Here is a 24717-nt window from a genome sequence, read left to right as displayed (position 1 = left end):
TGATAGGTCTAATGCTTTAATATTTAATAATTTATGTCCTCCGAATTCATATTAATTATATAAATAGGCCCGTTTAATTTTGTCTGGCTTGCTGTTCCAAAAAAATGAAATATGTTTTTATCATATAATTTAAATGTCTTACTCACACTGGCAACGGAGAGCAAGATCACACAGTCGTCTGGAACAGCTGGTGCTCTCATGCATGGTTCGGTGTTGCTCGCCTCGAAGCGAGTATAGAAGGAATTTAGCTTGTCTGGTAGGCTCACGTCACTGGGCAGCTCGCTGCTGGGTTTCTCTTTATAATCCATGATAGTTTGCAATCCCTGCCACATCTGATGAGCATCACAGCTGGCAAAGTTTTTTGATCTTAGTCCTGTATTGACGTTTTGACTGTTTGATGGCTCGTCGGAGGTCATAGCGGAATTTCGTATAAGCGTCTGGATTAGTGTCCTGCTCCTTGAAAGCGGCAGTTCTAGCCTTTAACTCAGTGTTGATGTTCATGGCTTCTGGTTTGGATATGTATGTACGGTCACTGTGGGGACGACGTTGTCGATGCACTTATTAATGAAAATGGTGACTGATGTGGTAAATGCCATCGGATGAATAACGGAACATATTCCAGTCTGTGCTAGCGAAACAGTCCTGTAGCTTAGCATCTGCTTCATCGGACCACTTCCGTATTGAGCGCGTCACTGGTACTTCCTGTTTGAGTTTTTGCTTGTAAGCAGGAATCAGGAGGATGAGTTATGGTCAGATTTGCCAAATGGAGGGCGGGGGAGAGCTTTGTATGTGTCTCTGTGTGTGGAGTAAAGGTGATCTATAGTTTTTTGCCTCTAGTTGCACAGGTGACATGCTGGTAGAAATGAGGTTAGACGGTTTTCAGTTTCCCTACATTAAAACCACCAGGCACTAGGAGCGCGCCTCTGGATGTGCATTTTCTTGTTTGCTTATGGCCCTATACAGTTCGTTGAGTGCAGTCTTAGTGCCAGCATCGGTTTGTGGTGGTAAATAGCTATGAAGAATATAGATGAAATCTCTCTTGGTAAATAGTATGGTCTGAAGACAATTGCACACTTGACAATCCCCAGTTCTCATCCATACACAGAAGCAAACTCTCTCAAGTTGAGCAATCTCTCATTAGATGATGCCAAGTGTTTGCCTGACGTCTCATCCTGAATTTATTTTAGCTGCTCTATCGATCGCTCCATGCATCACTCTGAACCTCCTTTCCTAGAAGTCGTTTGGGCTGATGTCCAAATGACATGATTCATGATCTGTGTAGGCCGGCTCTGGCCCAACCCATTTGGTTTCTGGGACCAATCAGAACGGTTTGAATGTGTTCACATTCGAGAAGTCGTCGGGGAGGAAGCGCATCCAGACTCATTGTGGAGAAGAAACATTAGTGGCTGTGGCATTTGGCCGGAGCAATGTGGATCGGTAACCAGGCAAGCCAAGTGTGAGGGTAGGTTACCAGAACAGTAGTTTGGATCCAGACCCTGCCGTCGGCACTCCACCAATCACTCTCCTGTCCAGTCCCACTCGGTTTAAGCATATGCAACAGTGGTTTGGATTTTTTTGCCCTCGCTGTTTACGCTGTGTCCTTGACCTATGACCTTTAAGTAACTCCACCAGGAGACTAATCTTTCCCTGGATTTGTGACAAACGCCTCCACCTGCCTATCTCTTTTTTTTCTATCTCTGTCTGTATGTGTGTTTCTTTGACTCACCAGCCCCTCTGTGTCCCTCTCGTCTCCTGTCCTCCAGGGTGTGTTGGAAAGTTTCCTGGGCACAGCAGTGACAGGGGCCTTATTCTGTCTGCTGGCTGGCCAGCCTCTCACCATCCTCAGCAGCACAGGTCCTGTACTGGTGTTTGAAAGGCTCCTCTTCAACTTCAGCAAGTAAGTGTCACCCTCTCTCTTTTTCTTGCATTATGAGCACCACAGATATTGATACTCTGTCAGGGAGGCTTTCAAGAATAGGTTCCTCCGAGTTGTTAACACAGTGGCTCCCATTTAGGAAGTTAGAGTAAAGCAGAGCGCCAACCCTTCGTTTAATCATGAAATCCTTGAAACCATTCAATCAAGGAACAAGGCCTTCATTTTATATATAGCGCTCAGGAATGAGGCTCAGAAGATTGTGGAAGCCAAAAGGGGGTACTATACTGACACAATTGCAGAGAACAAAAACAACCCCAAAAAGATGTGGAAATCATTAAAGGAATTAGGATGTAGTAACTCTGCCACAAACAAATCCACTAGACGTTATGGGTGAGGTGGTTTTCAACAAAACAGTGGTGGCTAATGAATTCAACTCATATTTTATGATGAATTCATCTCATATTTTACCTCAGTAAGTAGGTTGGGAACTTACCCACCACCAGTCGTTTGTTTGGGAATTACCAAGTCAAGAGCTACTACGCCAAGCTAGGGGTCTAACCAAACTCTTTCTCCTTTAAAGTGTTTCAGTAGCCAAGGTAGCTACAATGCTAGCTGAGTATAAGATGTTGGACAACGATTCAAAGAAAGTGCTAGCTAATGCGCTCATCCATTGTCATTTTGACTATGCTAGCACCTCCTGATTTGAAGGCTTAGCTAATCTACTAAAAAGCAAGCTTCAGATAGCCCAGCACAAGTTGATTAGGGTGGTGTTGAATCTGAGCCCACGTACTCATATTGGTAGGAGCCAGTTTAAGGAGCTCATTGGCTGCCCGTTGAGTCAAGGGTCACACAGACCATGCTTAGTCTGGTACATAGGATCATCCATGGGGCAGCACCTATGTATTTGTCTGAGATTACTTTCCCCATGTTAGAGGCTCACACAACCACAACACTAGAGCTAGGATAGCTAATGTCTGTGTAAGCTGTTGGCGCCGGAGGAGATGGCTGCCGTCTTACGGCCCTCTAACCAATTGTGCTATTATGTGTGTTTTTTCACGTTATTTGTAATTTATCTGTACATAATGTTTCTGCCACCGTCTCTTATGACCCAAAAGAGCTTCTGGATATCAGGACAGTGATTACAAACCTCGTATTGGACAAATATTTTTTCTTCAACGAGTCGGATGCTCGGAAGGATATTCTACAGACACCCGACAAGGCCCAAATCCCTGTCATTCGCAAGAGAAAGAGACGGAGATATCGTGGACGTAGGTCGGGGTGGCTTGTAAGGATCCCATGGCGAGCGAGTAATCTGCCTCTTCCATCAATCCTATTAGCCAACGTGCAATCATTTGAAAACAAAATGGACGACCTAAGATCAAGAATGTCCTACCAACTGGACATTAAACTCTGTTTCACCAAGTCGTGGCTGAACGACGACATGGATAACATGCAGCTGGCGGGATATACGCTACATCGGCAGGATAGAACGGCTGACTCCGGTAAGACAAGGGACTCTAACCCGGGCGCTTATAAGAAATCCCACTATGCCCTCCAACGAACCATCAAACAGGCAAAGAGTCAATACAGGACTAAGATTGAATAGTACCACACCGGCTCCGACGCTCATCGGATGTGGCAGAGCTTGCAAACTATTACAGACTACAAAGGGAAGCACAGCTGCGAGCTGCCCAGTGACACGAGCCTACCAGACGAGCTAAATTTACATTTTACATTTTAGCAGACGCTCTTATCCAGAGCGACCTACAGTTAGTGAGTGCATACATTATTATTTTTATTTATTTTTCATACTGGCCCCCCGTGGGAATCGAACCCACAACCCTGGCGTTGCAAACGCCATGCTCTACCAACTGAGCTACATCCCTGGGAATTACCAAACTAATCACTTCTATGCTCGTTTCGAGGCAAGCAACACTGAAGCATGCATGAGAGCATCAGCTGTTCCGGATGACTGTGATCACGCTCTCCATAGCCGATGTGAGTAAGACTTTTAAGCAGGTCAACATTCACAAGGCCGCAGGGCCAGACGGATTACCAGGACGTGTATTCCGAGCATGCGCTGACCAACTGGCAAGTGTCTTCACTGACATTTTCAACATGTCCCTGACTGAGTCTGTAATACCATCATGTTTCAAGCAGACCACCATAGTCCCTGTACCCAAGAACACTAAGATAACCTGCCTAAATGACTACCGATCTGTAGCACTCACGTATGTAGCCATGAAGTGCTTTGAAAGGCTGGTCATAGCTCACATCAACACCATTATCCCAGAAACCCTAGACCCACTCCAATTTGCATACCGCCCCAACAGATCCACAGATGATGCAATCTCTATTGCACTCCACACTGCCCTTTCCCACCTGGACAAGAGGAACACCTACGTGAGAATGCTATTCTTTGACTACAGCTCAGCGTTCAACATCATAGTGCCCTCAAAGCTCATCACTAAGCTAAGAACCCTGGGACTAAACACCTCCCTCTGCAACTGGATCCTGGACTTCCTGATGGGCCGCCCCCAAGTGGTAAGGTTAGGTAACAACATTTTTACATTTACATTTACGTCATTTAGCAGACCCTCTTATCCAGAGCGACTTACAGTTAGTGAGTGCATAAATTTGTATTTTATTTTTATTTTTTCATACTGGAATCGAACCCACAACCCTGGCGTTGCAAATGCCATGCTCTACCAACTGAGCTACATCCCTGCCAGCCATTCCCTCCCCACTCACTGGACGATGCTGGGCCAATTGTGCGCCGCCCCATGGGTCTCCCGGTCTCGGCCGGCTACGACAGAGCCTGGATTCGAACCAGGATCTCTAGCTCTAGTTCTGCGCCACTCGGAAGGACAACACATCTGCCACGCTGATTTTCAACACGGGGGCCCCTCAGGGGTGCGTGCTCAGTCCCCTCCTGTACTCCCTGTTCACCCATGACTGCATGGGCCAGGCACGACTCCAACACCATTATTAAGTTTGCCGACGACACAACAGTGGTAGGCCTGATCACCGACAACGATGAGACAGCCTATAGGGAGGAGGTCAGAGACCTGGCTGTGTGGTGCCAGGATAACAACCTCTCCCTCAATGTGATCAAGACAAAGGAGATGATTGTGGAATACAGGGAAAAAAAGAGGACTGAGCACGCCCCCATTCTCATCGACGGGGCTGTAGTGGAACAGGTTGAGAGCTTCAAGTTCTTTGGTGTCCACATCACCAACAAACTATTATGGTCCAAACACACCAAGACAGTCGTGAAGAGGGCACGACAAAGCCTATTCCCCCTCAGGAGACTGAAAAGATTTGGCATGTGTCCTCAGATCCTCAAAAAGTTATACAGCTGCACCATCAAGAGCATCCTGACTGGTTGCATCATCGCCTGATATGGCAACTGCTCAGCCTCCGACCGCAAGGCACTACAGAGGTTAGTACGTACAGCCTAGTACATCACTGGGGCCAAGCTTCCTGCCATCCAGGACCTCTATACCAGGCAGTGTCAGAGGAAGGCCCTAAGAATTGTCTCCAGCCACCCTAGTCATAGACTGTTCTCTCTGCTACCGCACAGCAAGCGGTACCGGAGCGCCAAGTCTAGCTCCAAAAGGTTTCTTAACAGCTTCTACCCCAAGCCATAAGACTCCTGAACAGCTAATCATGGTTACCCGGACTATTGGCATTAACCCCCCTCCACCCCACCCCACCCGACCCCACCCCACCACACCCCCTCTTTTACGCTGCTGCTACTCTGTTTATTATCTATTCATAGTTACTTTAACTCTACCCACATGTACATATTACCTCAATTACCTCAACTAAAAGGTTCCCCTGCACATTGACTCTGTACCGGTTCCCTCTGAATATACAGTTGAAGTCTGAAGTTTACATACACTTAGGTTGGAGTCATTAAAACTCATTTTTTCAACCACTCCACAAATTTCGTGTTAGCAAACTATAGTTTTGGTAAGTCGGTTAGGACATCTACTTTGTGCATGACACAAGTAATTTTTCCAACAATTGTTTACAGACAGATTATTTCACTTATAATTCACTGTATCACAATTCCAGTGGGTCAGAAGTTTACATACACTAAGTTGACTGTGCCTTTAAACAGTTTCAGAAAATAATGTCATGGCTTTACAAGCTTCTGATAGGCTAATTGACATAGTTTGAGTCAATTGGAGGTGTACCTGTGGATGTATTTCAAGGCCTACCTTCAAACTCAGTGCCTCTTTACTTGACATCATGGGAAAATCAAAAGAAATCAGCCAAGACCTCAGAAAACAAATTGTAGACCTCCACAAGTCTGGTTCATCCTTGGGAGCAATTTCCAAACGCCTGAAGGTACCACGTTCATCTGTACAAACAATAGTACGCAAGTATAAACACCTTGGGACCACGCAGCTGTCATACCGCTCAGGAAGGAGACGTGTTCTGTCTCCTAGAGATGAATGTACTTTGGTGGGAAAAGTGCAAAACAATCCCAGAAAAACAGCAAAGGACCTTGTGAAGATGCTGGAGGAAACAGGAACAAAAGTATCTATATCCACAGTAAAACGAGTCCTATATCGACATAACCTGAAAGGCCACTCAGCAAGGAAGAAGCCACTGCTCCAAAACCACCATAAAAAAGCCAGACTACGGTTTGCAATTGCACATGGGAACAAAGATCATACTTCTTGGAGAAATGTCCTCTGGTCTGATGAAACAAAAATAGAACTGTTTGGCCATAATGACCATCGTTATGTTTGGAGGAAAAAGGGGGTGCTTGCAAGCCGAAGAACACCATCCCAATCGTGAAGCACTGGGGTGGCAGCATCATGCTTTGGGGGTGCTTTTCTGCAGGAGGGACTGGTGCACTTCACAAAATAGATGGCATCATGAGGAAGGAAAACTATATCGATATATTGAAGCAACATCTCAAGAAATCAGTCAGGAAGTTAAAGCTTGGTCGCAAATGGGTCTTCCAAATGGACAATGACCCCAAGCATACTTCCAAAGTTGTGGCAAAATGGCTTAAGGACAACAAAGTCAAGGTATTGGAGTGGCCATCACAAAGCCTTGACCTCAATCCTATAGAAAATGTGTGGGCAGAACTGAAAAAGCGTGTGCGAGCAAGGAGGCCTACAAACCTGACTCAATTACACCAGCTCTGTCAGGAGGAATGAGCCAAAATTCACCCAACTTATTGTGGGAAGCATGTGGAAGGCTACCTGAAACGTTTGACCCAAGTTAAACAATTTAAAGGCAATGCTACCAAATACTAATTGAGTGTATGTAAACTTCTGACCCACTGGGAATGTGATGAAAGAAATAAAAGCTGAAATAAATCATTCTCCCTACTATTATTCTGACATTTCACATTCTTAAAATAAAGTGGTGATCCTAACTGATCTAAAACAGTTTTTTTTTACTAGGATTAAATGTCAGGAATTGTGAAAAACTGAGTTTAAATGTATTTGGCTAAGGTGTATATCAACTTCCGACTTCAACTGTAGCCTCCCTACTGTTATTTTATTTTACTGCTGCACTTTAGTTGTTTATTTTTATTTTTTACTTACCAATTTTTTACTTAACACTTTTTTTCATAAAACTGCATTGTTGGTTAAGGGCTTGTAAGTAAGCATTTCACTGTAAGGTCTACACCTGTTGTATTCGGCGCATGTGGCAAATACAATTTGATTTGATTTGAAATAGATACTGAAGCTTGACAGGGAAAGGTACTTTTTTATTTTCAGGATCCTCTGGGTGGAATAGTCTTCCTCTGAGTAGCTTTAAAAGGAAGGTGAAATCCTGGTTAATGGATAGTGTGCCTCTATGAGCAATCCCTTTTAGCTTAATGATGATGACCAAATAGTTTTCCTTTGTGTATAGTGTATATGTTGTGTGTTTATATTACTAAGTAACCAAATTGCCATTTTAGCTGCTGTTTTTTATTCTGCCACAGATGCCAAACTTGCCAAATGCTATCATGAAAGAGGACCACAATGGACATGTCGTAGACTTGTGTTTGTCCTCGATGATTCTTAATCAAGTGCATAATTTTGTATGTGTACCTTGTTTTTAAATGATCAAATAAACAAAAAAATACAAATAATCTCTGTCTCTCTGTCTCTGTCTCTGTCGCTGTCTCTGTCTCTGTCTCTGTCTCTCTCTCACTCTCATATTTAAATGACCTCATATGACTGGGGAAATATGTCTGAGAGAATTCAATAGAAGTAAAACAAATTAGCAACAATAATGGCCCTAGGGATGTTTTGCTTTGCTCCAGTATTTGTTTTCAGAGTTGGACTGTTGTTGTTGTTGGATTACCAGTGGTATGTGGTACTGGCTCAAGGGTACCATGGTGCCCACTAAAAAGCTAAACCCAAACCTAATTCACCATGTGAATGTGTTTAGTTCTCCTTCTGGCAAAAGCTGCATATTGCATTTCTATTTACACAGGTTCTGTGTTTCCTTCAATATAAAACAAGTAAAACTAAAATACAAATAATACTCATGATAGACATAAACAATATGAATTTCATCTGCAGTCAGATGTTGGCCACATTGTTTTGGGCTCAAGTTTTTGTATCTATCTGATTTTCTGGAACAAATAGTCCTTCGATTTATTCACAATAACAAACAAACTGCCCGCGGTCACGTTGCCAGGCCGATTGTCCTTTCATTTCCCCTTGTGTCCTGCTCTCTACTTCCTCTTTCCTCCACTGAATGGTGTCATGTGACCCCGGTCTAGACCTGCTCCCACACGGGCCAGACCAGACCAGAATTCTCTTCTCCTCTTTCTCCTCTCTCTCCTTTCTCCTCTCTTTTTTTTCGTCCTCCTTGCCATGCTAGAGAGAAGGCCATCTTCTAGCATTATATTACAGAGAACACTGGAGTGGTTATGTTCCGTTATGAATAATTCACATTCATTCAATGTCATAACGTGAATGGAGACTGCCAAAGCTTAGCCGACGGCGCCATTTTTCCACGGCTCGGGTCTGAGTTGAAGCCGCCATGCCCTGTTTTCACAACTGGGTTCACTAACTGCTGAGTCAGTGGTGTTGTTTGCAGGCCTTACAGTATCTGTCTATCTTTCTGTCTGTCTCTAATACACACAAAACACACATACATCGATTTGGGATAGGAACTTCCAAGTGACTTAGAAGGGACTTCCTTTTTAGATAAAGGTTAATAAATTAATAGCAAACCATGGTGCTACCATCTCTCCCACCTGTCCCTCTACAGAGACATTGACTTTGACTACCTGGAGTTCTGGTCGTGGATTGGCCAACTCTTACATTAACTAACCATGGTCGTACCATCACTCTCTCTCTCCCTCCAGAGACAATGACTTTGACTACCTGGAGTTCCGGCTGTGGATCGGCCTGTGGTCAGCTTTCTTTTGTCTGGTGCTGGTTGCCACAGACGCCAGCTTCCTGGTCAAGTACTTCACGCGTTTCACGGAGGAGGGCTTTTCATCCCTCATCTCCTTCATCTTCATCTACGATGCCTTCAAGAAGATGCTGAAGCTGGCCCACTACAACCCCATCAACGCTGACTACGACCCCAACTACGTCACAACGTACGACTGCCGCTGCATGCCCCTACCGGACGACGGTATGCTGATCAGCACTGTGCTCACAGCTCATTGGCTTTTGTGTAGTTTAAACTAATCAGATCAGAAGGTACTAATGATGATGGTCCAGGTGACAACAGGGGTGTAGCTACCGAAGAGGGTTTGGCCCATGTTATATATAATCTCTTTCTGGTTCTGTGGTTTGGCCAGTGTTGCTCTAGCTTTGAGTTGGTGAGCTCACATCCCATTGCCATCACTATAGCCCAGAAAACAGGCGTTACACAATTTTCCGCAATATTTAAACTGGGGATAATTATATGGTCCAAGTACGTGTTCACTTAAGAGATATCACTGTATACTCTCTCAACAGTTTTACCAGGTCCTGTTTAGTGAGTGACTTGGCAGGTTTCTATGGTTGTAGTACTGAGCGATTAACCAAAATGTCTGTACTCGTTTTTTTAAACATCTAATTGACCGACATTGGTTCAATTAGTTGAATTCCATTTAGTTCTTTTTTTTTTGTGAGCTCAATGCGCAGTTTCTCTGGAGATAAATCAGATCAAGCCCGAACTGTACGATGTAGTAGGGAATTATAGTTTCCAACAGGCCAATATTCTACATAGTTTAGCGCAGAAAACGTGTTATTTAACTACAATGACCATAATCCATTGCGAGCCTACTTGTTCGGTCTGTGTGGGGCAGACACGGAGAGGGAGAGAAGAGACAGAAGACGCGTGTTTGAGAGGGATAGAGAGTAGTTGCTTCGCAAAGTATCTCCACCTGAAAATACATTTTCTAAGTGATTGATAGTTGGTATTCAGCAGTCATAAAGTATGCCTTATTTACTTTGAAGAACTACTAAAATAGTGATTTTGTCAGACAGCATAGGCAGCAGCGCTACAGAGATGAGATGAGATGAGATGACTTGAAATGAAATAATAAAGTCAGCAAATAAAACATTGAATATACATAACAATTTAAAGATTTTATTAAAGTAATGTGAATTAATGTTGGTTAATAAGTGATAAGCAATAATGGCCAGTCACTACTGTCATGTGACTTTTATTCTGTATTGTTACAGGATTCAACACACATAATGCATAATGCATTTAATAAAAAATTTAAAAATAATAATCAAAACCAAAATCGAAAACTGTGATTATTTTTTAATATTCGAACCGAAACCGAACCGACCTCAAAAGCACTAATCGCTCAGCACTATATGGTTGGGGGGAGATATGTTGTTGTGACTGAGCCAAACTAGCATTAAGATTTATCCTCAGGGGCTCCGATTAAAGTAACACTGCATATGCCTGAGCCTGTCAACCGTCACCTCTCTCCTTTGACAATTCAAACAAAAGGCTAGTGTTTAAAACTCAAAGGAAAATGCATGTTATAGTTTGACAAGTACCTCGTAAAGTGGTTTTGTGGAGACCTCACTGTCGTTGTTTTTGTTGTGGTTTGTTTCCTTCCAGGCAATATGACAGGTCTCTATAGCGATGCCTCTTCCTGGATAAACGATACTGATCTGGTAAGCAGCAGTCACTTGAGTGTTTCTTCTCTGACAGCCATATCATCTTCAGTCACAAGGTCTGAAGGAAATCTATATTTCTGAGTGTGTCTCAGACAGGAATGTGTCTGAGCTGGTGTGGGTTAATTAGGTTATGATAGTGTTATCCGCATTGTTGATGGACAACGCTATCATTAACTGATTTGAATTAAATCAATATTTAAATCAATAGTAAAGATGTTTCTTTCACTTATGTCGTGAAAAGTTTTTTTCCCCGGGATTTAGGAGATTCTGCATGTACATATTCAGTTTATCCTTTAGTCATGACACATGCTGTGCATGTTTGTGTGTGTGTCTGTGTTTCTCCCGTAGCCGGTAAACGCCACATGGGCGTCTCTCGACAAGAAACAGTGTGTGAAGTATGGTGGTGAGCTGATTGGTCCGGCCTGCGGCTTCGTCCCTGACGTCACGCTGATGTCATTCATACTTTTCCTGGGGACCTACACCTGCTCCATGTGTCTCAAGAAGTTCAAGTTCAGCCGCTTCTTCCCCACCACTGTGAGTGACTGACATCCCTAACCGCCAATCACGTTTCAGGATCAAAGTTGTGACAGCCCCGTCGGCCAATCATGTTTCAGGGTCTTAGTTTCACTGTCCCGCTGGCCAATCATGTTTTAGGATCAGAGTTTGCTTGATTTCTAAGAAAGGGAAAGGGGCGAATGAAATTGAAATGTCAAAACATTGTATAGGACAGGTAAGTTGTGTGAACAGACAGTGGCAATACAATCAGGTTACTTTCTCTATATTTACAGATAGAGTTGATTCTACAGCAGTCATGTGATAGTTAGGCCCATATACCTACTGTATGTCTGTCCTAGGATTTCATTACCTTCTATGTTTTCTTGGCAAATTTCCATGATCCATGTCTGGGTTCAGTGGAGTGAAATCTCCGGTTACATCAGATGAACAAATCCAACCACCGGCAGCCCTGACCCTTTTGACCCAGTTAGCATCCACTGCTTCTGTTATTCCAGGTTTTAGTACATAACGATGTGTCATGATCAGAGTATGTGAGCGGAGTTGGGCGGTCGGAAATCCCTCTCATCGCTCATGGAGTGGTGCGCAAGCACCACTCCTTTCCAGCTGCTCTGCTAAAAACCTCTCCGCGCTTACTGGAAAAGAAATGCTGCTCCAAATTCGCTCCATTCATTAAAATCACAATTTAACCAACACCCATTTATTTTTGTAACTACCTGAACCTACCATTTGGTTTTTAAGTATTGAAACCAAACCAAATGATTTGAACAAAAAGTATTTTAATAAACATGAAAAGGTGAATGTAAGTGCTCATCATTTCAAATAGGCTACATGTCGTATTAAACAGTATATAAACACTCTAAATAGGTCAGGAGCCAGACAGGGTGTCACTCCCTGGCTCTGGGGACTCTAGTATGTTGAGCCAGGGTGTGAGTTTTCTATTGTGTTCGGTCTAGTATTGTATTTCTATGTTGGACAGTGTGGTTCTCAATCAGAGGCAACGGGTATCAGCTGTTGCTTGTTGTCTCTGATTGGGTACCATACTTAAGCAGCCAGTTTTCCCACAGTGTTTGTGGGATCTTGTTCCAGTGTGGTTTGTGTTAGACCGTGGACGTCACGTTATCGTTTGTTGTTCGTGTAATCACTAATAAAAGAGTATGTTCGCCTTCAACGCTGCGCCTTGGTCCTCTGTTCCTGACGATCGTGACACAGGGAGCCTTAGAAGGAACAAAAATGAATTATTTAGGCTATATTACTTCATTTATTTCAAGGCTATAGCCTACAAAGAAATACATTGTGAAGCATTTGCAAGTGCGACACTAGGCTGGTAGGGACATAAAGAACTCAGCATTTAAACAACATTTCGTTGTATTAAATCATTATAGCCTATAAATTGCGCATAATGGCTATCTTTGAATTTGTTTTTAGAAACACGAGTCTGGCGATGGTGCCTGGAGAGCAGGCCAACAGCGGAGAATATCCTATCCGCGCTTGCAGAGCCACTGGGAATGCTAAACACCCTTCGGGCCACTCTTGGCAGGCTGGGCAGAGATGCAGTTGACGCCTTAGACTGCTGCCCCACTCGGGAGGCCCTATTGTACCTGTGTGTTTGATCAGTTTCTTTATGAAAATATTTAGTGAACTCCATGACAGTAGCTAAAGCAAGGGGCTATAGCAGCACACAAGTAGAATACAAATGCATGCTGAGTCAGGCATGCCCTGAGCTCGAGTGAGCGCTACTGGAGCGAAATTGGAGTGGGCAAGAAGGCTGACGCTCCAGCCTTTGGGAATCTCGCTCTGCGCTCCAGTCAAATTGGGCACGCTCCGCTCCAGCTCTGCTCACATACTCTGGTCATGATGTACAGCACATCGCTCTAAACCTCCTTGCTCCCCCCTCCTCGCTGTGACATTCTCGGGTTAGTTGATAGGCTCAGATGTCCATGAGAATCTTTGCAGGAAGGTGAGATGTTGACCACTAACACTGTGCAAGGGGGAATGGGATGTACTAAAGTGTAAGTCTATTTGTTAGAGTGGGTATACACTAACACTACACTTACACTTCAGTGTATCTGTATCCTTAAATATAAACAAAACACCAGTGGATGAACTGCCTGGTATACAGTATGGGCAGTACTCATCTCTGTATTGCTCCAGTGGAGGAGGGCCCCATCCTCTTGTCCTCATTCACACACAGTCATTACACTAGTAGTGTGTGTTAAGCTAGCCAAGAGTCCTCTCTAGACTCCGGGGCCTTTGAGTAGGAGTGTTTATATAGGTAGATCATAATGATTAAGAGGGGGGGGGGCCTGATCCTAGATCAGCACTCTTTTTGAATACAGGCCCAGAGCAAGGCTCACTTTACCCTGCTCCTCGCTACTCTCTCTGCTAACTGCCTTATCTGTCTCATTGTCCTGCATTGCTGGCTTGGACCCTATAGCATGGCAGGACCGTAGACCAGTGCTGGACTTGGGCAGGAGCTCAGCAGTACTGAGTAAACGCACCACACATTTTCTACTGCTTGAGTTCCTGCACCTCTCATAAAATATTAGCTCAAAAGTATTGTGCAGTTCCTGCACCTAAATATAAACAGTACCGGCACCCAAAATGAGTAATGGCACTTATTTTAGACCAAGTCAAGCACTGCCGTAGACGTAAAAATTCCCCTCATTTACCGCACTGTGGGAGGGAGGGCAGGATCAGAGGGAGGGTGGGGCGCGTGGGTTGAACTTTCCCAGGAGGCCATGTACTGAAGCTTTCCTCCATTACTTACTGTAGGCCATGCATAGGAACGGGCCTGAACCATGGTTAGTGCACAACATGAGTCCAGTACCCAATTTACAGTAAAGGGTTTCAATGTTTGGAAACATGGCTCAAATATATGGAGCAATACGGTAACAGTAATCTAAATATACAATATGTACAGTGAAATTAATGTGAAATCTGAGATAATTGGAACATTTTGGTTAACCTTATTATAATCATCTCCCCCAACAAAGCTTTGGCTAAATACCTGTACTCAATGAAACTACATTGGTCATAATGGCTTAGCTGGGAACCATTCTGCTCCACTCTCGTGAACATATTATTGTGTGATGAAAAAGGGTAGGTCTTACTGCATTGCCTTAGCCAAAAGCCTTGTCAAACTCAACATGGTTGTACCTCCCTATTGTACCGCAGGTGAGGAAACTGATCAGTGATTTTGCCATCATCCTGGCTATTGTCATCTTCTGTGGTGTGGATGCCCTGGTCGGAGTGGACACACCCAAGCTCATCGTGCCAACTGAATTCAAGGTGAGTACCAGGGTGGATGTCCGTGGTATTGAGAAAGGCCTTGTGCAGAAATGTTGGCTTTGTATATTGTCCACTATATCCTCTGTTCTTGTTTTGTATAGTGCGCAGGTTCACACCTACATTCACTTCAGTGATGATGCTTTAAATTCAAGTACAAGCAAATGTGTATGTAGTACACTCTGGTCCAGATTTTGATTGATATATTGAAATGATATCGTTTTCTAGAGTTACACAAGAGGGACAGGTTTATCAATCAGATCTCCACCTGAACAATGCTGCATTTTCTTAGGCAGACATAAAGTCTTTGTAATCCTTGTATTAAAGTATTGCATAATCATTACCTGGCTGTGTACTACTGCCAAGGAGGGAGAGCAGATAGAACCTGAAACTCAGATACAGAGCCCGTGACTGAGATTATTAGCTTACCTTAGTTTACCTTACCTCACTGGGGCCGAATGGTGGAGGGAGTGGGGGTGAGGAGGGGTGAAGTATCGAGCGTGGGGGTTGGGGAGGGGGGAGGTTGAATGAGGCAAGGGTGATGTGGGGGTGGAGGAAGGGTAAGAGGGGGTGTGGGGAGGGTGTGTGCATCAAATAACAAGGTGATTATAGGACATGGGGAGAACACTGGGGGCCTTATAGTTGCAGGTACAGACACAGCTTTGTGCAACTGCAGACTAACTCAGAGTGTTTTTTGTTGTTGTGTAATGATGTACAGTGAGGGAAAAAAGTATTTGATCCCCTGCTGATTTTGTACGTTTGCCCACTGACGAAGTAATGATCAGTCTATAATTTTAATGGTAGGTTTATTTGAACAGTGAGAGACAGAATAACAACAACAAAAATCCAGAAAAACGCATGTCAAAAATGTTATACAATGATTTGCATTTTAATGAGGGAAATAAGTATTCGACCCCCTCTCAATCAGAAAGATTTCTGGCTCCCAGGTGTCTTTTATACAGGTAACGAGCTGAGATTAGGTGCAAACTCTTAAAGGGAGTGCTCCTAATCTCAGTTTATTACCTGTATAAAAGACACCTGTCCACAGAAGCAATCAATCAATCAGATTCCAAACTCTCCACCATGGCCAAGACCAAAGAGCTCTCCAAGGATGTCAGGGACAAGATTGTAGACCTACAAAAGGCTGGAATGGGCTACAAGACCATCGCCAAGCAGCTTGGTGAGAAGGTGACAACAGTTGGTGCGATTATTCGCAAATGGAAGAAACACAACAGAACTGTCAATCTCCCTCGGCCTGGTGCTCCATGCATGATCTCACCTCGTGGAGTTGCAATGATCATGAGAACGGTGAGGAATCAGCCCAGAACTACACGGGAGGATCTTGTCAATGATCTCAAGGCAGTTGGGACCAGCAAAACAATTGGTAACACACTACGCCGTGAAGGACTGAAATCATGCAGCGTCCGCAAGGTCCCCCTGCACATATACATGCCCGTCTGAAGTTTGCCAAAGAACATCTGAATGATTCAGAGGAGAACTGGGTGAAAGTGTTGTGGTCAGATGAGACCAAAATCGAGCTCTTTGGCATCAACTCAACTCGCCGTGTTTGGAGAAGGAGGAATGCTGCCTATGACCCCAAGAACACCATCCCCACCGTCAAACATGGAGGTGGAAACATTATGCTTTGGGGGGGGGGGGTTTATGCTAAGGGAACAGGACAACTTCACCGCATCAAAGGTACGATGGACGGGGCCATGTACCGTCAAATCTTGGGTGAGAACCTCCTTCCCTCAGCCAGGGCATTGAAAATGGGTCGTGGATGGGTATTCCAGCATGACAATTACCCAAAACACACGGCCAAGGCAACAAAGGAGTGGCTCAAGAAGAAGCACATTAAGGTCCTGGAGTGGCCTAGCCAGTCTCCAGACCTTAATCCCATAGAAAATCTGTGGAGGGAACTGAATGTTCGAGTTGCCAAACGTCAGCCTCGAAACCTTAATGACTTGGAGAAGGTCTGCAAAGAGGAGTGGGACAAAATCCCTCCTGAGATGTGTGCAAACCTGGTGGCCAACTACAAGAAACGTCTGACCTCTGTGATTGCCAGCAAGGGTTTTGCCACCAAGTACTAAATCATGTTTTGCAGAGGGGTCAAATACTTATTTCCCTCATAAAAATGCAAATCAATTTATAACATTTTTGACATGCGTTTTTCTGGATTTTTTTGTTGTTATTCTGTCTCTCACTGTTCAAATGAACCTACCATTAAAATTATAGACTGATCATTTCTTTGTCAGTGGGCAAACGTACAAAATCAGCAGGGGATCAAATACTTTTCCCCCTCACTGTACCTCTCCAGGACTTTTTGAATCTTATTCAAAGTGCCGCAGAATAAGGACGTTTTGTTTCCGTGAGGTTACATTTTTTAAATGAGAGGAAACGTTTTAGGTTATTGTTGGGGCAACCATATCACATTTTACATTGAGTCATGACATACTCATAACAACAAAATTACATTTCTAAGAACACCCTGAAACCATGACCATGTTTGCCTGGTAAGGATAAAGTGTGTGAGAGTCTGTTGTCCTGTGTGTTTAAATCAACCCTGGCCTACAATATTTATCTCTGCTCCTGGTCCCCAGCCCACCAGCCCCAACCGTGGCTGGTTCGTGCCCCCGTTCGGAGGGAACCCATGGTGGGTGTATCTGGCTGCAGCCCTCCCTGCTCTCCTGGTCACCATCCTAGTGTTCATGGACCAGCAGATCACTGCTGTCATCGTCAACAGAAAGGAGCACAAACTCAAGGTGAGGAGTGGGAGGATGAAGGGGCTCTGGGTCAGCGGGGTAAAGAGATTAGATAAGATATTGACTTAATACACACTGATCTTGACAGAAGAAATCTGGCTCACAGTCGGCGTTCCAATTCATCCCAAAGTTGTTCGATGGGGTTGAGGTCAGGGCTCTGTGCAGGCCAGTCAAGTTCTTCCACACCATTCTCGACAAACCATTTCTGTATGGACCTCGCTTTGTGCACCGGGTCATTGTCATGCTGAAACAGGAAAGGGCCTTCCCCAAACTGTTGCCACAAAGTTGGAAGCACAGAATCGTCTAGAATGTTATTGTATGCTGTAGCGTTAAGATTTCCCTTCACTGGAGCTAAGAGGCCTAACCCGAACCATGAAAAACAGCCCCAGACCATTATTCCTCCTCCACCAAACTTTACAGTTGGCACTATGCATTTGGGCAGGCAGTGTTCTCCTGGCATCCGCCAAACCCAGATTCAATCGTCGGACTGCCAGATGGTGAAGCGTGATTCATCACTCAAGAGAACGCGTTTCCACTGCTCCAGAGTCCAATCGCGGCGAGCTTTACACCACTCCAGCTGACGCTTGGCATTGCGCATGGTGATCTTAGGCTTGTGTGCAGCTGCTCGGCCATGGAAACCCATTTTATGAAGCTCCCGACGAACCGTTATTGTGCTGACGTTGCTTCCAGAGGCAGTTTGGAACTCAGTAGTGAGTGTTGCAACCAAGGACAGACGATTTGTACGCGCTAGGCGCTTCAGCACTTGTTGCTCCTAGATGTTTCCACTTCACAATAACATAACTTACAGTTGACCGGGGCAGCTCTAGCAGGGCAGAAATTTGATGAATTGACTTGTTGGAAAGGTGGCATCCTATGATGATGCCACATTGAAAGTCACTGAGCTCTTTAGTACAGGCCATTCTACTGCCAATGTTAGTCTATGGAGATTGCATGGTTGTGTGCTCGATCTGTCAGCAACGGGTGTGACTGAAATAGGCGAATCCACTAATTTGAAGGGATGTCCACATGCTTTTGGTGATGTAGTGTATCTTAAGATAAAGTTAATGAGCTGTAAAAGAACAGAGGGGCGACAACACTTTGTATTGGATGTTACGTCAATGGTAACTCGTTTGATTCCTTGTGGTTAGTGGTTACTGACACACACCTCTCAATTTCCTTCTCTTCTCTCTTTCCACCTCCACACAGAAAGGGGCAGGCTACCACTTGGACCTGTTCTGGGTAGCAATACTACTCATCGTGTGTTCCTTCATGGGCCTGCCCTGGTACGTGGCTGCCACTGTCATCTCCATCGCCCACATCGACTCTCTGAAGATGGAGACCCAGTGCTCGGCCCCTGGGGAGCAGCCCAAGTTCCTGGGTGTCAGGTGGGTGAGCAGGGAGGGGAGGGAGGGAGGTGAGAAGGGAGGAATGGAAGAAGAGTCAGTGAAGCGAAGAGAGCTATCAGAGCAGAAAGACTCCTGGCTCCTTTACATGTAGCCTGCAGTACAATGGCCTTGAGTTTCACTTTGCCATTCCCACACAGTCACATTTTGTTTAAGATTGAATAGAATACATTTTACAATCTTGTAGCAGTACATGAACATGATGAAGTTTTTTGATTGTCACATCAGAACAGTGGACAAAAAAGTTAGAAAATTGACTGTGGTTGATGTGGTTGATGTGGTGTCTGTGCAGTGTGTGTTTGTATGATGTGATGTGTGATGAACTATGCCTTCTTACCGCAGGGAGCAGAGAGTGACCGGTGTCATAGTCTTCGTTCTGACTGGACTGTCTGTCTTCATGGCTCCTATCCTTAAGGTAGCGCTTCATACACCTGTTCATTCCCCAATTCCCTTTAAATCTACCGGCTCTTTACCTTTCAATGTACCTACCCATTCCCTAAATCCATCCTATTAATTCCCTTTAAATCTATAATAATATATGCCATTTAGCAAACGCTTTTATCCAAGGCGACTTACAGTGGTGCTTGCATACATTTTCATATGAGTGGCCTTAGCTGGAATCAAACCCACAATCCTGGCATTGCTCTTGCCACTACCTGAGCCTCACAGGACCACAAATCTACCTGTTCATTCCTTTAAATCTAACTTTTCTGTTCTCAATTTACTGGATTACTGTTCTCCCCTTTCAGTGGGAAATCCCATCACTCATTCCAATTGTAAATAATGGGAATTATTGTGGTTATCCAATTAGTGAGGAGCCTAGTTGATGTGATGTGAAATAAGCGTGTTCATCATCGGGGCTTAGGGTCAGGTTGCAGCTCAGTGACTATGACTTCTCCGCTTTCCTGTTCTCTCGTTAATCTGACTGTCATAAATGACTTTCCAGTGCTGTGAGTGGGAATGGTCCTCCCCCTTGTGGACCGTTTGGAGTAGTGACATCTCTATCTCTGAGATGGTGTTTTTTCCAGTGTAGTCTACTGTAGTCTCTTCACATCCCTTAGCTCCCCGAGCCATGTAGTGTGTGTATGTGGGGGGGGTCTTGTGTGAGCTTACACTTGTGTGTGTGTGTGTGTGTGTGTGTGCAGGTATTTGTGTGTGCGTTACAGTGTAAGGGTGGGGTAGTAGACTCTGGGGATTAGGGTTACAGCATTTAATTTTATTTGATACCTGATCGACTCGAGAGGTCAGCTCTAGTAACAGCACATTCTAGGAATGCCAGATAAGGTGCTTAGGCAATGTCAACTGACTACTATTTTAGGCTGGTTCTGACTGTAAACACATTGATCACCTTCTACTCAGAGTAAATGAGCGTTTTGTTTTGTTCTACAACATCTAATTAAGTAGGAGCTGAAGACACCAAAAAGGTTAACGAGGTGCAGACTAACGGACGATAAACCTGCAAAAACAAGTTACTGATTTATTTGAGAGCTAACAAAACAACATGTCATCAAAAGTTATCACTGTTGTTATTGAAAACAGGGTTAATCCTAACCCTCTTTTTTGATAAAAGACATGTCTTCATATCAGTCCTAAAACAATTTAAATGGAAGGAATATGTTTGTTGGTTGTGTTTCTGTGGAAAACAGCCTCTATTACTTCCTTTGTGTCATTCAGCCACTCCTGTTCTGTCTCCCCAGTTCATCCCCATGCCTGTGCTCTATGGCGTGTTCCTCTACATGGGCGTGGCATCTCTCAATGGTGTCCAGGTGAGTGGCTCTGACCCAAAATTAAGTATTTAATTCTTGGCCTGTTAGTGCTATTAACTGCCGCTTCCATGTATCTGGGCCTTACCGCGGTACAACTGTCAGTCAGAGAACACAGAGTCAAAATGGCGTCTGAAACTCTGTGCCTGTTAGTTATATTAGTCCATCAATAATAGTGTGTGTGATGCCAGTCACATCCCCAACCCATGTATTCTGGCCCTACTTCTGTACGACTGTCTGTCCATCAGTTCATGGATCGCCTGCAGCTTCTCCTGATGCCAGCCAAGCACCAGCCTGACCTGATCTACCTGCGCCACGTTCCCCAGCGTCGTATCCACCTGTTTACCTTCATACAGGCCCTCTGTCTCGCCCTCCTCTGGGTCCTCAAGTCCACTGTCGCTGCCATCATCTTCCCCGTCATGGTGAGCCATACGCATGCAACACACACGTGCACACAAACACACACATACAAATGCACGCACAGACACACACACTCACAGGTATGTGTGCAACAGTCAGACACACACACACAACCATGCAAGTAAGTACACCTACAAGATTAAATGTACCAATTAACCAATAATAAACCATTCCTAAACATACAGATGGGTAACATACGGTTGTGACACATCCACTCACAGTGTGGAAACCGTTACTAGCTGACACAAACACACATACTGTACAATGAATCCAGCCACATACCCACCAACACAGTATATAGTAGAACCATTATCTATCTCCATTGATGTGTGTTTGTGTCCGTCTCTCCAGATCTTGGCCCTGGTGGCGGTCAGAAAGGCCATGGACTACATCTTCTCCCAGCACGACCTCAGCTACCTGGATGACGTCATCCCGGAGAAAGACAAGAAGAAGAAGGAGGATGAGAAGAGGAAGAAGAAACAGAAGAAAGGAAGCATCGACAGTGAAATCGATTTTGTACGTACTTTTGAGGCTTTATTGGAAGCGGATCAGACTGCTTAATTTCATGTGTTTTTCCCAAGGGTTCTACCTTATAGTAATAATAATAGTAGTAGTAGTAGTAGTACTAATGTAGTACTAGCATGTTAATTTTTGTAGAACACTAGCCACTTAACTCATGACCTGTCGTCCCTCCTAAAAGTCCACCACTCCTCAAATCCTCCATTTTTTTCACCTGTGTTCACCCTCTGTCCAAAACGATCTCGCTCTCCGAAACTATCCCTTCAGTGAACACTGTTCCCCAAGTGAGAACTGTCTAGCACTTTATGTTACGGTACTGAAATGAACACTCTGTCTGTCTGTCTGTCTGTCTGAGCACTGTCTTTTCCACTGAGGTACGGTACAGAAATGACCAGGTGTTTGTGTAGAAACTACATTGTAAAATGGTTAATTACACAGCACGAATGACATTATGAATTACTTGTTTGTTTCTTTGGGATACTTTAAGACGAGCACCACTCCACAACATTACAGTTAATACATGGGTCGTATTCATTAGGTACCAAACAGAAGTAAAACGCAATGAAACAGGTAAGGACTACCTGAACTTGTCCAATGAGAAACGCACGTTTATGTTTTCCATTGCAAAATATTTTTTTGCTACTGTGTGCCCTAATGAATACGACCCAAGTAATTAGTTGCCAATATGTTGAATGAGTTTAAGTAAGTAGCAGAAAATATAGCCATTGTTATTGTCTCTCCCTCCAGCCCTCTGAGTACCCCTACAATGACAATATCCCCAGTATTAAAATCTCCATGGATATAATGGAGACGGAGCCCATGTTGGGGGATAAGGATAAGGCCTCAGACAGTGAGTACAACAGGATTGCATGGGGTCTCCTACCCACAACTGCACTGTGCTTACTTACTTACTGAGTGCTGCAAATGCCTTCTTGGAATTGTTTCTCTCTTATCTTCTTGCCCCCTTCCCGCTCTTTGCCTCTGGGAGAATCTCATTTGGTTTTGCTCGACTCCTTGCGTCCTGTCTTCCATCGAGGGAGTGGAGGCAAGGAGAGGAAACATGGAAACAAAACAAATCCCACAATAAATGTGTAAAGTGCTAAAAACTAATTTAGCTAGTTGTGCAAGACATTCTTATAGAAAAATGATAAGTAGCGTATCGTTTTTAAATGTGTGCACACTTTTCTACTTTGAGAAAACAACAGCTAATTCAAAGGCGGTGTGGCGGATTTTAAAACACTTCCGCACTTGCCGCTGGGAGGATACTCTTGTGCATCCTCTGCCGAAGTAGGTAATCGAGTAATGGAGCGTACTCCTCCTACTAATGAATTGACAGCCTCCACTCTCCTCCAGGAAGACGGAGGTGTCGAGGAGAGGACGGACTTTTGCCCAATTGAGAATCAATCTCTCCCTCCCTCCCTCCCTCTCTCTCTCTCCACGAAGCACTAACCTCATTTTTGGGTCTTCATCAGATCTCATGCTTTTCTCTGACTTTGCAGACCTCCAGCTTTATTTTGAGAAACTAATGCAGATGACCTTACTTTTCTAATCCTTTCTTACTGTTCTTTTATTTTAAGCTGCTTTCGAACGCTTAATTAAAAGGTCCAATGCAGCCGTTTTTATCTAAAAATCCAATTTTCTTTTGGGTAATAATTAGGCACCTTAATGTGATTGTTTTCAAACCAAGAATTTTGCTAGAATTCTGATAGGACTTCAGTGGGTAGGGGAAAACTGAAAATTAGCTGTTATTGGCAGAGAGGTTTGGAACTCTCTTTCTTATTGGTCTACTAACTAATTTACCACATCGCTGATATTTCCGGCCATCTTTTCAAACTGCTCTTACACTGAAAGAGCATTATCATAATTTTCACAATTTCACAGTATTATTTCAATCTCATAGTGTGGAAATATACGTACACAGGAAAATCATGTTTTTGACTGCACTCGGCCTTTAACAGCTGCTTCTACTGTGAAACATCATGGCTTTGCAAAGCTTGCTCTAACTCTCCTCTTTTGCTATACCTGTCCTGAATTGGGAGAATATTTTGAGGGAATATTGAAGTGACTAAAACATTATGTCAATGTTGTGTGCATTTGGTCTTCTCCCGTAGGACCCCCGGCGTCTTTCCTTGACCCACACTCACCATGCTGAGGACTACTTTATGCCCACTACTGTTGCAAGGTAACTGTGCCTGCTTGCATGCCTTACTTTATACCCACAGACACTCACACCAATATCACATGCTGTGACAATCTATTATAGAGTACAGCTTGTCATATTAATGTTGTTCCTTTGCTGTCCCTGGTTGTTCACTCTCTCTTACTTCTCTCTGTCTCCCCCTCCCCTCTCTTTCTCTCTCTTTCAGTCTGAATCCGTTAAGAAAAGCAGTGCCTCAGATTAGGATAGACCTGGAGCAAGAGGACAAAAGCTTCTTCTGGAAAAAACAGGCTCCGGGTTCTGAAACGTCCCTCTAGTCTAACCCCAACCCGTCCTACTGTTCAAACAACACAGCAGAACCAGCAGCATTACCTGCACACCACTACTCAATACAACACGGGGTGCGTCTGAAATCCCATAGGGCCCTGGTCAAAAAGCAGTGCACTATATAGGGAACAGACCTGGGTACAAATACTATTTCCGGTATTTAAATTACTTTTCAATACATTTCAAAACATGTATTCAGATAACCTTTATTTGAAAAAACAAGCAGTTGAATATTGGAATGTATTTGGAAATACACTTGGTAAGTATTTGAAAATACTAAAATTCACAGACTTAAATAAATACACTCCCATGTATTTAACCCAGCAATATGAAAATATTATTTGAAATAAGTATTTGAAAATACTTTCAAATACAATTTGGTCAACTATTAGTTTTTTGCAAATAACCATTTGAATACTCAAGTAAAAGTACTTAAGAGCGTCTGCTAAATGACTGAAATGTAAATTAAATGAAATACTTGTTTGGGGCTGTGTATTTGAACCCAGGTCTGGTAAGGAATAGGATGCCATTGTGGATGTAACCACAGACTCCTACAGCAGCCTATTTTATACTGTAGCACT

At 43.9% G+C, this 24717-nt stretch overlaps 1 protein-coding gene across 1 annotated transcript in view; it reads left to right on the top strand.

Annotated features, from left to right (window-relative positions):
• The window catches only part of LOC311099387 (electrogenic sodium bicarbonate cotransporter 1-like), a gene marked incomplete at its 5' end in the record, with an annotated part of 47048 nt that extends 22540 nt beyond the window's left edge, over positions 1 to 24508 (top strand). Inside the window, 14 exon segments of the mRNA XM_084140088.1 lie at positions 1764 to 1897; positions 9216 to 9490; positions 10925 to 10980; positions 11332 to 11517; positions 14674 to 14787; positions 17385 to 17546; positions 18753 to 18931; positions 19292 to 19364; positions 20647 to 20715; positions 20961 to 21134; positions 21484 to 21648; positions 22399 to 22501; positions 23763 to 23833; positions 24018 to 24508. Coding sequence (XP_083996214.1) covers positions 1764 to 1897; positions 9216 to 9490; positions 10925 to 10980; positions 11332 to 11517; positions 14674 to 14787; positions 17385 to 17546; positions 18753 to 18931; positions 19292 to 19364; positions 20647 to 20715; positions 20961 to 21134; positions 21484 to 21648; positions 22399 to 22501; positions 23763 to 23803 — 1731 coding nt within the window. The 3' untranslated portion in view covers positions 23804 to 23833; positions 24018 to 24508.
• Positions 24509 to 24717: the final 209 nt, after the last annotated feature.

Source organism: Coregonus lavaretus (genome assembly GCF_964263955.1).
Source record: "Coregonus lavaretus genome assembly, chromosome: 24".
NCBI lineage: Eukaryota > Metazoa > Chordata > Actinopteri > Salmoniformes > Salmonidae > Coregonus > Coregonus lavaretus.
This window is presented reverse-complemented; position numbering and strand designations above follow the sequence as displayed.